The following is a 15,694-nucleotide window of genomic DNA, read 5'->3' as shown; positions in this document are numbered from 1 at the left end:
ATTGATTCAATTTTGAACATTGTATTTATGAATAAATTGACTTATCATAAATTGATAAATTTTATTTTTAAATTATTTAATTTTTTATCAAGTGAGTTAAATACGTAAAAACAAAAATAAAAGGAAAAATAATGCTACTCTAACTTTTAGTAGGTGCTTTTAACTTGAAAATGCAATGGAAGGATAGGAAAAACATGCTTATACACTTTTCTAGCAATTTCCTGATTCCTCTCCTTCTATCATCTTGAAGTTTTTCCTTTAACATTGTTAAGTGCCATACCATCACACGCGGCGTGCTTTTGACATGAATTTTTACTTTTGACTTATCTCTCTTCTTTTTGAAAAAAAATATAAAGAAAAAATTATCTTTAATTTCTAATGATGGTCCCAAAATGTGAAAATCATTATCATTTTTTAAAGTTACTTTTACGAAGACTTGAGTTAGTTATAATCTACAATAAAGAATTCTTTTATTTAATAATTTTTTATTTTTATTACCACATCAACTGGGTTAAACAGTGATGAGTTGCAATTCTATGAATTAGTTTTGTGTCTCTACTCAGATTTGGATCCAATAAGCCTAAAAATAAAAGTAGACATCAAATGAGAAATCAAGAAAAATATGCAAATCCTACTAGCGTCTCAGATGGGATTGGATACAGTGGCCTTAATGCTTTTCAGTCTAACACGGCACATACACTTTTCCTTTTTTTTTCCATTAATTTAAGAGATTTTGCAAAGGCTTGTTGGTTGACTTGAAAAGGTAATGTCTCCACTTCTCAGGTACTTCATTTATGATGTCCCTCGACCTCAACCCCAACTCATTTTCAGTTTCACCTCCCATAGCTTGCCCTTTTTCGACTACCCTTGTTTCATAACTTCCTTTTTCTCGAGAAAATATGGGAAAGGTAGTTAGTATGTTGTATCGAATCCTTTGCCTGCTTTTAGCATTCTTGCATTTCCAGGTCCATTGTTCATTGAGTTCCCCTTCCTCTTTTCTTCATTCAGCTCATTTATGCCTTCCAGAACAGAGAGCTGCCTTGCTTGAATTCCAAAACGCCATTTCTCTAGATGATTATTGTGGGCCAGTTTATTCTAATTACCCAAGGACAAGTTCTTGGAATGAAAGCACGGATTGCTGTTCATGGGATGGAGTCAGTTGCCACACGGTGACGGGTCATGTCATTGGCATTGACCTCAGTAACAGCTGCCTTTACGGTACTCTCCCTGCAAACAGCAGCCTCTTCCACCTTCAAAGACTTCAATGGCTCGATCTTAGTTCCAACAATCTTCATGGCTCTATCTCATCAGAGTTATTTAATCAATTAGTGAGTTTGACCCATCTTAATCTCTCCTATAATTCATTCTCTGACTTAATCCCATATGAAATCAGTCTCCTGTCAAAATTGGTCTCACTCGATCTTTCAACGGATGGTTATCCCGACTTGAGATTTGATAGTCAAGGTTTTGACATGCTTGCACGCAACTTAACTGAATTAAGAAACCTTATCCTTGACTCTGTAGATATGTCTGATGTTGCACTTTCTTCTTTTTTGAACTTAACTTCATCTTTGGAACGTTTGAGTCTCAGTGAGTGTGAACTGCATGGGGAATTTCCAAGTGAAATTTTTCGCCTTCCACACCTCCAGCACATAGATTTAAGTAGGAATTATGAAAATCTCACAGGTGGTTTCCCTAAGTCAAACTTGAGTAGTGGCCTTAAGTTGTTGGACCTTTCCTTTTGCAGTTTTAGAGGGTCAATTCCTGCATCAATTGGAAATCTCTCTCAAATCATCCTCCTAGATTTTTCTGAAAATGATTTTGGAGGACAGATTCCAGATGCTTTTGGAAACCTTAATAAATTGGCTTTTTGGTCACTTTCTTCCTGCAATTTTTGTGGTCAACTTCCAACAACTATGTTCAACCTCACACAACTTACCCAACTAGATTTGTCATATAATCGATTAGAAGGTCCCCTACCAAATCATGTTAGTGAGCTTCGATTGCTAGAAGAAATTCACTTATCCGGTAACCTTATAAGTGGTGGAATACCATCTTGGCTGTTTACTTTGCCATCTTTGAGACGGTTAGATCTCAGCGATAACAAAGTCATTGGTCCGATTGACCAAATTCAGAAACCTAATTCTCTTGAAAATATTGATTTGAGTTCTAATGACATTCATGGATCAATACCGAATTCTTTTTTTGATCTTGTGAGCCTTAAAACGCTTGATCTTTCCTCAAACAACTTGAGTGGTGTCATCAAGTCAAATATGCTTGCAAAACTCAAAAATCTTACCCATCTTGTTCTTTCAAATAATAGTTTACTATCATTAAGCGCAAGCGAAAATGATGTTAACTATTCCTTCCCTCAGCTTTTTAATGTGTCATTCTCTTCTTGTAGCATAACACAATTCCCAAGTTTCTTTCGAACATCAAATTTGTACTTTTTAGATCTTTCCAATAACAAGATTTGTGGTGGAATTTCCAAATGGGAAGCAGAAGGGTGGGAAAGGTTGCTCGAGTTGGACCTTTCTAGCAACTCTTTGACCAATTTGGAGCAATTTCCAGGAATGAATCTACAATTTCTTGACCTTCGGTCAAACTTGCTTCAAGGGCCAGTTCTTTCAAATACTTTGATTTGCAATCAAAGTTCGCTTGTGTTTCTTGACTTGTCTAGAAATTACTTGGAAGGATTACTGCCACGATCTTTGGCTAATTGTAGTTCCTTGAGAATTTTGAATTTAAGGAACAACAAGTTCACTGATACCTTTCCCCATTGGTTAGCTTCACTTCCTGACCTACAAGTTCTTATTTTGCGAAAGAATAGATTGTATGGTCCCATGCCCAATTCCATAGCTTCATCTAACTTCTCGGCATTGCAAATAATTGATCTCTCTCATAATGAGCTCACCGGCCCCTTACCAACAAAATTCTTCCAAAATTTGAGAGCAATGAAAGATCATGTAACTCAAAAGAGACTGTCGCATATTTGTCCAGGTTTTGCTTATCGCAACTGCCTACCTTATATGATTTATTTTAAGAAAGCTTCTGTGAATGTAACAGCAAAAAAATTGGAGATGGAGTTGGGAAAAACCCTAACCATTTTTACATCCATAGACTTTTCGAACAATTTATTTTGTGGACGAATTCCTGAGGAACTCGGAGAACTTATTTCTCTCCAAGCGCTCAACTTGTCTAACAACAACTTGACTGGTCGTATCCCACCATCCTTCGGAAATATGGTAGCACTTGAATCGTTAGATCTCTCGTCAAACAAGCTTGGTGGCAGAATTCCTTCCCAATTGACGAATCTGACATTCCTCGAAGTGTTAAATCTTTCACAAAATGATCTTGTGGGACCAATTCCCCATGGGAACCAATTTGGTACTTTTGAGAACGATTCTTATAGCAATAACTTGGGACTGTGTGGCTTCCCACTGTCAAAGCAATGCGGCAATGATGAAGAACCAAAACCAACTGTACCAGTGGTTAAGGAAGATGAAGGTTCTGAAATAGCCTTTATTTGGAAAGTTGTAATGATGGGCTATGGATGTGGAGTGGTGTTAGGATTGAGCATGGGATACATTGTGTTCACAACAGGAAGACCATGGTGGTTTGTCAGAATGGTTGAGAGAGATTGGCAAAACAATGTTACAAAGTGGATTCGCAGAAGCAGAAGAAGAAGAAATTTGTGAGGAGCAGCATTTTATCATTTTTAAATTTGTGAGCAGCAGCTTTTGTTTGAAGTTTGTATCGAAAAATGTTGTAATTTAAAACACTTTAATTAAGAATGCTTTTCTTTTAATTTTAATTTTAATTTATTATTTAATTTTCTTAATTATCTTCACAACTCTACACGTGGACTCCACAGTAAGTCTCCTGGTTTACTTTCCAATCTGTAATCTCAATTGCCAATGTCGAAGCGGAGCCACTATCACTTGACGGATCTCGGTTCATCGCCGGCGAAGACTTGTCCGAGTTCGGCCCTGGCAAGGTAGGATGGCTAGCCCCTGACGCCAGCACCACTCTCCTCTGTGCTCTCGACGCCCATTCTCTCGCCATCGCTAACCGATCAATTATTCTCATCCTCGGATGGTCCGACCCGGATGAGCCGTGGTCCAGATCTGTCCCGAACTGTCACCTATCGAGGCCGAGCATCACGGCCATAGAGTGGCTGGTTTTCGATGAGATTAAAGCGATTGCAGTTGGGACCTCTCGATGGTTCATCTTGGTTTACTCTTTGCGTGGTGATTGATTCATAGACAGGTAATTTTTCTTTTTAATTTTTAATTTTTTTTAAGCTTGGTTTGGTTGTTATTGCTATTTGCTTTAAAGCAAAATTATGTAATTGATTAAATGAACATTGACCGGAACATAACGTTAATTACTTCAAATAAAAGTATAATTAGGCATTTCGAATATCTAAATAATTTATATTTTCATTTTTAATTCTTTATATTAGTGTGATCTGATGTGCAATTAAATATTTAAGTGGATAGAGAGTAAATTGATTTTCAAAGAAAGAACTTTTCTGTTTCTATCATATTTTGAGACAAAGAATGTTACTTTAGAATTACTGTGAAATTATAATTCTTTTGATGTGTTCTGAATGTGAACACGCTTAGTTAGCATACAAACTTAGCCACTTTCTTAGTTCTCTTGCTTAAGGCTTTTCCAAAACCTGTTGAATATGTTATTGATGTTGTGATCTTTTGCCAGCTTCTCCTTTGACATGTTTGAAGGATCACCCAAGAAAAGGTGCACCTTATCACCCAGTGGCACTTTGGCTGCTATTACAGATTGACATGATCGTATATGCTCTTAGATACTCAGGCACCTATAGTAGTGCGACTATGGAAGGTTTCTTCTGCATCTATGGTTTTGAATTTCTTGAAAAGCAACAGCTCCTTTTTCCTTTTCTGTAAGCAGTTTTCCTAATACACTCTTCAGGGATATCGTGATGCAAACTGCTTCTTCAAGGAGATGGTCAAGTTCCTCTTACTGTGAACCAGGAAAGAGTGACTACTGCCTCTGTTTAGCCATTCATGCACCTCGAAAAGGAATTGTTGAGGTGTGTTCATGTTTCTTTAAAGTGTTTCTTATTATTTCTTTATTGTTGTGCTTGTTGTGTTCGGACTTTGAAAATCTATTTTTATATTATGGCCATGATGGTAGGAGCAGGAATAGTCAGTAACATTTATCATCACAATGATAATAATGCATTACTTTTCAGCAGTGGGTCCATATCATCTAGCCATCCATGCTTATGGGGTGCATAGGGCTACATGCAAGTGAACCCTTACACTGTAGACAATTGGGATTGAATTGTACGGAATTATAGTGAAAATAATTGTGGAAATGAATTGATGTATTACTCTAATTGTGTGGAAATAATTGTGTGAACCAATTGGCAGATTACCCTAAACTATGTTCACTCCATAAAGAAAACATCTTCATTGATCCTTTCATGAGTAGATTCAATATAACTAATTTTTCCTTTATCAGAGATACATTTGATAGATTTTTGGCCTTGCTGTTGTAGATTGAGTTGTGTTGTTGGAGAGTGGAAACTATACTGCTTTCCTTGATGGTTCTCTTTATGCAGCTCTTAGAACTTCATTTAGTAGAGCAAACGTTTAGCGTTATATTCCAGCCAATGTTTACTTGACCACATCATGCACAGGTCTGGCAGATGAGAAGCGGACCATGTCTCCTAACCATCCAGTGTGGTAAAGGTTACAGATTATTACAGCCAACTTACTGGTTTGGATTATCATTGGACTCTCCTTATGTTCCTCTGGAAGTTTTTTTTGTTAAACGGAGACTCTGGTCAATTGTCAGTGTTGAATTGCTTTGTTAATTGAATTTTACATAGAAAGTTCATTCTTCATTCGATATGTCATTTCTTCTCCTCCATCTTTGTTTGTTTCCTTTGTGAAATGAAGGTGCCTATGAAATGTAAGTTTGTAGGAAGAATGATGGTACTAATGATGCCTCCTTTTATTTTCACACAGACAGTAAATTGGAAAAAAAAATGGCTTAATTGGATAAAGAAACAGGACTTGTTTGTCAATGAATGATAATTTGTAGGTCTAACCTTGTTCTAATGGATGTATTTATGTGTGTAAGATGTATGCATATAGACATGTATGTATGTCCATGTGTGCATGTATATATACATAGGCAGTGACTTTATTTTAAGCAAATAACATCACTTAAGTCTTGTAAGTATGAATGTTAGAAAAACTTCTTGATCCATGAAAATAATCACATTTGTTTATTATAGTTTAAATATTTTTATAATTAATATTACTAAAATTTATCTAATCTGTAAGAATTTTATAATCACCAAAATCTAAGTATTGGTTAAGTAATTTTTCAGGCAAGCTCAAGTCGTTAGTAGAGGTTGATTTGGATTGTTATATAAGTTTTAATAATCATATTCACATCAGATGTGAGTTTAATAAGTTTTCAACTCTTAAACTAGATGTGGGTTTAATAAGTTTTCAACTCTTAAACTAGATGTAGGTCTAACAACTTTTCAAATCTAAATTACGTGGTTTTAAAAAACTCAAGCTTAAGTTATTAATTGTTTTCAGGTTTAAATCACGTGACTCTTAAAAGGGTAAGTTCAAGTTGTTAATAGTAATTGACTTGGCTCGTTAAATAAGTCTTAATAATTAAAAATCATATACACATCAAATGTGGCACACATAACAATCAAGGCTCATTTTATAGGATCAAGATTTCACCAGCACAATGTGAAAGCTCACATTGGGTTGTCACATGTTCTGATGTCATTTATTACAATTCAAGTCCAAACACTAGTCTAGTAACTTTTTAGGGTTAAATCACGTGACTCTCAAATCTTGAAGTTCAAATTGTTAGTAAGTCTTAATAATCACATTCACATCAAATATAAAATGGGGTATCATGAATTTAATTACATCAAATAACGTTGATTAAAAATATTTTTATTATATATATAATAATATATATCTCATTTATAAATAGAATTTCATACATACGCGAGATTCATAATTCATGATCGAATGTTACTCATGTAAAAGATGTTGATAAATGTATTGAAAAATAATAGAACTTTCATATATCTCAAGTTACTTAAAAAGCTACTTAATATTGTAGTTGGAACGAGATAGGAATCAAGGATATGATGCAGGAGCAATTGCAAAGCATTCTGACTAATTTTTCCCTCAACTGGGATTCTAAAGTACGCTTCAACAGTAATTTCAAGCAATAGGTACCTTTTTGGAACGGCTAGAGGAAAAAAAAAATAGAATAGCAGTTATGGAACGTTAAGCTGTGTAATTTCTAGTTCATATCTTGTTCTTGAAAAGAACAGTTGAAGTTGCACCCCCACCCCCCCCCCCCCCCAAAAAAAAATCTTGGTTTTCTGAGATGTGAACTAGACAATGTGGTTGATGCTTTTCTATTTGACAAGACATTACTTTGCCCATTTTACATTCCCTTTTAGAAGTAACTTTAGATTTGATAAAAGATACATTTAACAAACTTGTTGTTAAATTATTTATTGTTGTCATCACTTTTTCATTAATTCCTAATTGGTCCTCATGGTTTTGTATATGCTGCTATATTATTATCAATTGTAAAGATATTCATGAGGAGATCCAATAGGTATTGGTGATGCACAAGTTAGAATTATATGTCAATAGAAATCTTTAGCAATCGTGTAGAGACTTCGGATGGTATATTGGCTTTAATGTTAATAAAATTATTTTTTGAAAAGAAAAATTCTTGAGAGAGAAAAGAGAAAAGAAATTATTTATTTTGTTTCTCATTATTATTATATTTTTTTTCTAGAATTACTTTCTCAAACACATAAAACTATATATACTTGGAATGCACCTATATAATCACCTACAATAGTAATGGAGGACAAAGAAACTATCAATAAAAGTAGCACGCTAGAGAAATTATATGCTCATAAATTATGTCTACAGAAACATTTCTAAGATTTACTTTAAAAGAGAGTCACGACTTGGTCTTGGTTTGTTCGTAACCATTAAATTATTAGGAAAATAAAGCCTTAAATAATTATTTATGATAGTAAAAAAGCTTGAATTATTAGGACTCAATTATTGGAAAAGGAGGTCCCTTTCATTATTTTAACACCCAACACCTAAAAAAGAGACGTCACATCAGTTGAAGAGTCATGGTAAATATACTAATTAAAGACCAAACAAATGCTAAAGCATGTAATGGGAATTGGAAGTAAATTAATTAATTAAGACCAAAGAAAGGCAAAAGGGTACATATAATTATCAAAGTAATAAAAAAATAAAAAGCAAAAGGATATCCCATACTTGAAGTAATCAGTAATTGCTGGGAAATTGTCGAAGACTAAATTGTATATAAAGCATGAAAATGTAGACAAAGACAATCTTTTTTAATCTATATATTATCCCCTATTGAGTTCTTAAATTTAATAAAAAAATTGAAAAATTTTCATATGTTTTTATTTATTAATTTAATATACTTAAATATGATATATGGTAACTTTTTAACTCTGTTTGTAGATTTTTAAAATTTCATTGACGATGTATATAAAAATAATTTTTAAATCTACCTTCTCTTCTTTATTTTATTACCCTTAAGCCTTTATTAAGGATAGCAAATATATTGAGCCTATAATGCTTCTTTTTATATTTTTTCGCTTTTCAAATTTCATTCTTTCAATATACCTTTTCTTGCTGTTAATAATTCTTTTTGGAATATATGACCAACAAAAATATCTTAATTTCTTTGTAAAAAAACCAAAACGAATATCATATTTTCTAGCTTTTTTATTAAATTGTATTACAAGATTATTGAATTAAGTGTTTATATGCCAATTAAGAAAAAAAATTTCATCTTCCACGTCATGAAATTTAAAGAATTTAATGTAATATTACTAGTTCATACCTTGTTCTTGAAAAGAACAGTTGAAGTTGCACCCCCACCCCCCATTGAGAAATGGCTTTTTTGAAATGTGAACTAGACAATATGGTTGATGCCTTTTTATCTGACAAGACACTACTTTGCCCCTTTTTTTTCTTTCTTATTTTATTTTATTCAAAGAAAGAAAAATGTATGAATGCGTTAAAAGTAACTTTAAACTTGATAAAGGATACATTTAACAACCTTGTCATAGATGACAAAATTGTTTAATGCTGTCATCACTTTTTCACTAAATTCCTTTTTTCTCCATGGTTTTATATATGCTGCTATAATATTATCAATTGTAAGGATTTTCATGAGGAGATGCCAACTTCCATAAATAGTTTGCTCTTGATAGAGAAAAGAAAAAAGAAATTATTTGATTTTGTTCTCATTATTATTATGTTTTCTTTTTCTATAATTACTTTCTCAAACACATAAAATTATACATGGAATGCATCTATATAATCACCTGTAATAGTAATGGAGGATGAGGAAACTAGCAATACAAGCAGCATGCTTAAGAAATTATACGCTCAGAAATTATGTCTACAGAAACATTTCTAAAATTTACTTTGAAAGAGAGTCGTGACTTGGTCTTGCTTTGTTCGCGACCATTAAATTATTAGGAAAATAAATCCTCAAATAATTATGAGTGATGCTAAAAAAGCTTGAATTATTAGGACCCAATTAACGTGAAGGAGGTCCCTTCATTATTTTAACACCCACAACTAGAAAAGAGAAGTCATATCCGCTGAAGAGTTATGTTAAATAAATTAATTAAGACCAAACAAAAGCTAAAGCATGTAATGGGAATTCGAAGCAAATTAATTAATTAAGACCAATGAAAAGCCAAAGGACATCCCACACTTGAAGTAATCAGCAATTGCTAGGAAAGTTGCGAAGACTAACTGTGTATAAAGCATGAAAATGTAAACAAAGACTATCTGTTTTGGACTATATATTATCCCCTGTTGAGTTCTTAAATTTAACAAAAAAAGTTAGAATATTTTTATATGTTTTTATTTATTATATTAATTTAATATACTCAAATGTGATACACGATAACTTTCTAACTCTGCTTGAAGATTTTAAAAATTTCATTGACGATGTATACAAAAATAATTTTTAAATCTACCTTCTCTTCCTTATCTTATTACCCTTAAGGCTTTATTAAGGATAACAAATATATTGAGCCTCTAATCCTTCTTTTTCTATTTTTTTTGCATTTTAAATTTCATTCTTTCAATATACGTTTTTTTTTTTGCTGTTAATAATTTTTTTTGGAATATATGACCAACAAAAATATCATAATTTCTTTGTAAAAAAAACCATAAAGAATCTCATATTTTCTAATTTTTTCATTAGATTGTTCTACAAGATTATTAAAATTCAGTGTTTATATGCCAATTAAGAAAAAAACTCATCTTCCATGTCATGAAATTTAAAGAATTTTATGTATAACACATGAGATAATAAATAATAAAGTCCCAGAAATCCAATTATTATCATTTATATTCTATATTTTCGATTGGTAAGTAATGAATGAAAAAATAATAAAGAAATGAAAAGGGAAAAATGCAAACAACTCAAAACATTGTTAACCTTTTGTTTAATTTAGATATTCTAAATTAAAAATTTGATGGAAAAGGTAGTAGTACATACTTTCATTATATTCTTGTAATTTCATAGCCTTTTATTGTCATTTGTTTAATTTTGAAGCTAAGGATCCACGTAAGAATGAATTAAGTTTGTTGAGTGGAGAGTAGCAGGCCCAATTTTTTGAGAAAAAACTGTTTGAAACAATGAAGACGCTTTCATGCTTATCCTTTTCAAGTTTTAGGAAAGTGGATTTAAGGTGAAAATGCAAATGCAGTTTAATTGCATGTGAAAGTGGTTTTAGTTTTGTCACACACGGCTTCTTGCGTGTGAAATGAATTTCGTCCTTTTTGAGCTTTCTCTCTTTTTCTTGGAAAAAAACAAACAAAAAAAGCTATCTCTCCGGTCCTCACTTTAATTGTAATAATAATAATCATTCCAATTTCTTAAAGTTGTTTTGATGATGACCTGAATTTGTTGCAATCTATAATAAGAAGGTCCTTTATTCAATAAATTTTTAATTTTTTATTACCTCAACTACATACAAAAATTATTTAATAGTTGCATTTTTCTGTTAGGAAAATCCAACAGAAATTTATGGATTAATTTTAGAGGTAAAACCGAAAACTCCAACAAACGGGGTATTTTAGGGAAATTTTCAATTCAATTATCTGATTTTTTATATTTAATTTATTTTAAAAGTTATATAACTAAAATATGAAGCTTACTTTAATTTTTTGTTAATCAAAAGGAACAAAAATTAAATGTTTATTTCAATTATCATATCTTTGTCATTTATATGTTCAATTTTATTACTTTTTTTGTTTCAAAATTCACGTTACCATCTTTTGGATTGTTTTCAAGACAATATTCAATTTTGCTTTTGTATTATCCTTACTTTTCATTTGTTTTGTATCATCAACTGAAGTATCATAAATTGATTCAATATTGAATATTTGTATTTATGAATAAATTGATTTATCATAAATTGATAAATTTTATTTTAAAATTATTTAATTTTTTATCAAATGAGTTAAATAGTAAAAACCAAAATATAAGGAAACATAATGTTACTCTAACTTTTAGTAGGTGCTTTCTAACTTGAAAATGCAATGGAAGGATGAGAAAAACATGCTTATAAAGTTTTCCCTCAATTTCTCGATTCCTCTCCTTTCTATTATCTTGAAGCTTTTCCTTTAATATTGTTAAGTTTGGTGCGGTTTTCTCACGTCCTTTTTTGATCACTTTTTTGTGACTTCTTGCTTGCGTTGAGATGATACCACTGGGAGGAGTGCTCTTTTGTTATAAGGAGTGCTCTTTTGTTACCACTGGGAGGGTCTTGCTGTCTGGAACCGGGTTGATTTTAGGATGCTTTATTTTTTAAGGCTGGATTCTGTTCAGGGAATGTCGTGCCAATTATTCTTTGGGTAGATCTCTTTATGTTCACAAGTGTACAGGCTTTTACCCAGCTAAAACAACTTTTATGCCACCAAGAGTCTTTAGTCAATCAAGACTAAAGACTTGAAGAGGCAGGTTGAAGGCTGGCTCAATAAAATCAACACTTTTTCAAAAACAAGTACCATCCCGTCACACACGGTTTATTTGTGACATGAATTCTTACTTTTGAGCTATCTCTTTTTTTTTTTGAAAAAAAATAGAAAAAAATTCAAGATGGTGAAGTTGGGACGAGACACGAATCAAGATGGTGTTAATTATGATATGATGCAGGAGTAAAGCATTGTAAAATTGCACTCAAACATTTGACGTGGTATATAATCTTCTATTTAAAAAATAAAATTTGAAATTTCCTTTTTCTAAATCCTAAAAAAAAAAAGCATTGCAAAGTAAAGTTCTTACTATAATTTTTCCCTCAGCTGGTATCTTACAGTAACAGTATGCTTCAACGGTAATTTCAAGCAACAGATTCCGTTTTGGAATAGCCAGAAGAAAAAAAAAAAATAGAATACCAGTTATGGAACATTAAGAAGCCGTGTAATTACTAGTTCATATCTTATGATGTTGCTGGTGCTTTCTTGAAAAGGACAATTGAAGTTGCACCCCCACCCCCCATAAAAATGGCTTTCTAAAATGTGAACTAGACAGCTATTGACGCTCTTCTATATGACAAGACATTATTTTGTCCGTTTTATATTTTTATTTTATTTTCTTTAAAAAAAGAGAAATTTGATTTAATTGTATCAATGAATCAAATGTATGAATTAATTAAAAATAACTTTAGACTTAATAAAGCATCTGAACATTGACTTATTATTTGATGCATGATCTCTTGCTTAAAGAGCAGAATTTGAATTTTCCTTCCTCCAATTATAAAAAAAAAAAAAAAAAACTTTAAACTTGATAAAGGTTACATTTAACAACTTTGCCATAGATGATAAAATTATTTATTGCTGTCATCGCTTTTCAACTGAATTGCTAATTGGTCCTCCATGGTTTTATGCTGCTATAATATCAATTGTAAGGATTTACATGAGAAGATCTCATAGGTCTTGATGATGCCGAAGTTAGAATTATACGCTAACAGAAGTCTTTGGCAATCGTGTAGAGACTTCGGATGGCATATTGGTTTTATTGTTAATAAAATCATTTTTTTAAAAAAATCACTTTAAAAGCAAAATTGCTCTTGAGAGAAAAGAAAAAAAATTATTTTTTTTCTTCTCATTACTATTATTTTTTTTCTAGAAGTACTTTCTCAAACACAAAATTTTACATGGAATGCACCTATATAATCACCTATAATAGTAATGGAGGATGAAGAAACTAGCAATATAAGTAGCATGCTTAAGAAATTATATGCTTAGAAATTATGTCTACAGAAACATTTTAAGATTTACTTTGAAAGAGAGTCATGACTTGGTCTTGGTTTGTTCGAAACCATTAAATTATTAGGAAAACAAAGCCTTAAATAATTATTTGCGATAGTAAAAAAGCTTGATTTATTAGGACCCAATTAGTGGGAAGGAGGACCCTTTCATTGTTTTAACACCCAACACCTAGAAAAGAGAAGTCATATCAGCTGAAGAGTCATGGTAAATATATTAATTAAAGACCAAACAAAAGCTAAAGCATGTAATGGGAATTCGAAGTAAATTAATTAATTAAGTCCAAAGAAAAGCAACAGGATATCCCACCTTTGAAGTAATCAGTAATTGCTGGGAAAGTTGCCGAAGACTAACTGTGTATAAAGCATGACAATGTAAACAAAGACTATCTTTTTTGGACTAGATATTATCCCCTATTGAGTTCTTAAATTTAACAAAAAAAGTTAGAATATTTTTATATGTTTATTTATTTATTATATTAATTTATCTATTAATTTAATATGTAATACATGGTAACTTTCTAACTCTGCTTGTAGGTTTTAAAAATTTCATTGACGATGTATATAAAAATAATTTTAAATAGTTAAATTTTACAATTAATTTCTATATTTTATAAAAAAAATTGTAGATAGTGTTGACTATGTGTTGACATGACATTGATTGAACAAATAAGATGCATTTTGCTGACATGGCACTTGTTGATGTGGTGAAAATGTTGACATGGCACTTGTTGATGTGGCGAAAATGTTGGTGTGGATATCAATGGACAAAAATCCATCAAATTTTAATCTCAAGCACCTTAACCCTAAATTAAATGAGGTTAACAAAAAAATTAGGAAACAAAAAAAAATTAACAATCAAATAGAGGGAGATTAACTAAACTACATGAGATTAACTAAAAAGATCAGGGAAAAAGAAAAAAATTAACAACCGATTAACAAAAAAGATTGGCGAAAATCCTCAACTACACACTTATTTTAACCTTTTAGCTGCTTTCAGGACATGTTTACAATTAAGTTAAACCCTCTCTGCCTTTAAAGAAAAAGAAGAAGAAGCTAAATCCGTTCTAGTTTATTTGTAGACTTGTAGTTTATCATCATTGCAAGTGATAGTTTACTGGTTAGAAGTCTAATTTTGTATTCCAAAGCCAAATAAAAATGCTCTCACTCACCATGCCTAAATTCACATTTTTCATAAATTATTGTACATAGATTAAATTCACATTTTTTTATAAAATATAAAAACTAATAACATAATTTAACCTTTTTAAGTCTACCTTGTCTTCTTTATTTTATTACCCTTAAGTTTTTATTAAGGATAACGAATATATTGAGCCTATAATGCTTCTTTTTGTTATTCTTTTGGCTTTTCAAATTTTATTCTTTCAATATACTTTTTTTGGCTGTTAATAATTTTTTTTTGGAATATATGACCAACAAAAATATCATAATTTCTTTGAAAAAGAACCAAAAAGAATCCCATATTTTCTAGTTTTTTTCATTAGATTGTATTACAAGATTACCAAAATTCAGTGTTTATATGCCAATTAAAAAAAAAAATCTCATCTTCCACATCATGAAATTTAAAGAATTTTATGTATAACACACACGATAATAAATACTAATAATTATAAGAGAACTAAGGAGAAATGAATTGTTTTTCATCTTCCTTTTGACTTGATAGTTTTCACAGTTGAATTGTCACTTATATGATAAATTTTATTACTCTTTTTGCTTCCAAATCTTTTGGATTGTTTTCAAAACAATATTCAAATTTGTTTTTGCATAATTTTTACTTTTCGATTGTTTTAAACTATTGATCAAAGTATCATAAATTGATTCAATTTTGAACATTGTATTTACAAATAAATTGACTTATCATAAATTCATAAATCTTATTTTTAAATTATTTAATTTTTTATCGGATGAGTTAAATAGTAAAAACAAAAATATAACGAAAAATAATGCTACTCTAACTTTTAGTAGGTGCTTTTAACTTGAAAATGCAATGAAATGGTGAGAAAAACATGCTTGTACACTTTACTGGTTCTTCTCCTTTCTTTCACCTTGAAGCTTTCCTTTTAATATTGTTAAGTGCCATCTTGTCACACACGGCGCATACACTTTTCCTTTTTATTCCATTAATTTAATTTTGATTCCAGACATAAATTTTCAAGTTGAGAAGACTTGACTTGAAATTCATTAATATAAAACAATTTAAAACATTTTGCAAAGACTTGAAAAAGAGATGTCTCCACTTCTCAGGTACTTCACTTATAATTAATGTTCCTCAAC

The 15,694-nt window shown here is 31.1% G+C and overlaps 1 protein-coding gene across 4 annotated transcripts; it reads left to right on the top strand.

The window, feature by feature from the left end:
- The first annotated feature begins 820 nt into the window (after positions 1 to 820).
- Positions 821 to 7,551, top strand: LOC108662745 (receptor-like protein 7). 4 transcript variants are annotated; one of them, XM_088807805.1, is made up of 4 exons: positions 821 to 4,269; positions 4,723 to 4,863; positions 4,954 to 5,074; positions 7,150 to 7,551. In XM_088807805.1, the coding sequence occupies exon 1, from the start codon at positions 900 to 902 to the stop codon at positions 3,696 to 3,698; it is 2,799 nt and encodes a 932-aa protein (XP_088663931.1). In that variant the 5' UTR covers positions 821 to 899; the 3' UTR covers positions 3,699 to 4,269; positions 4,723 to 4,863; positions 4,954 to 5,074; positions 7,150 to 7,551. The 4 variants fall into 4 exon arrangements, with proteins under 4 accessions (XP_088663931.1, XP_088663928.1, XP_088663930.1 ...); XM_088807802.1 differs by lacking the exon at positions 7,150 to 7,551 and adding an exon at positions 5,687 to 5,928; XM_088807804.1 differs by lacking the exon at positions 7,150 to 7,551 and adding an exon at positions 5,546 to 5,682.
- The last annotated feature ends 8,143 nt before the right edge of the window (positions 7,552 to 15,694 follow it).

Source organism: Theobroma cacao, chromosome 7 (genome assembly GCF_053813885.1).
Source record: "Theobroma cacao isolate CCN51 chromosome 7, ASM5381388v1, whole genome shotgun sequence".
NCBI lineage: Eukaryota > Viridiplantae > Streptophyta > Magnoliopsida > Malvales > Malvaceae > Theobroma > Theobroma cacao.
Note: the sequence above shows the minus strand (reverse complement) of the source record. Positions and strands in the feature narration are given on the sequence as shown.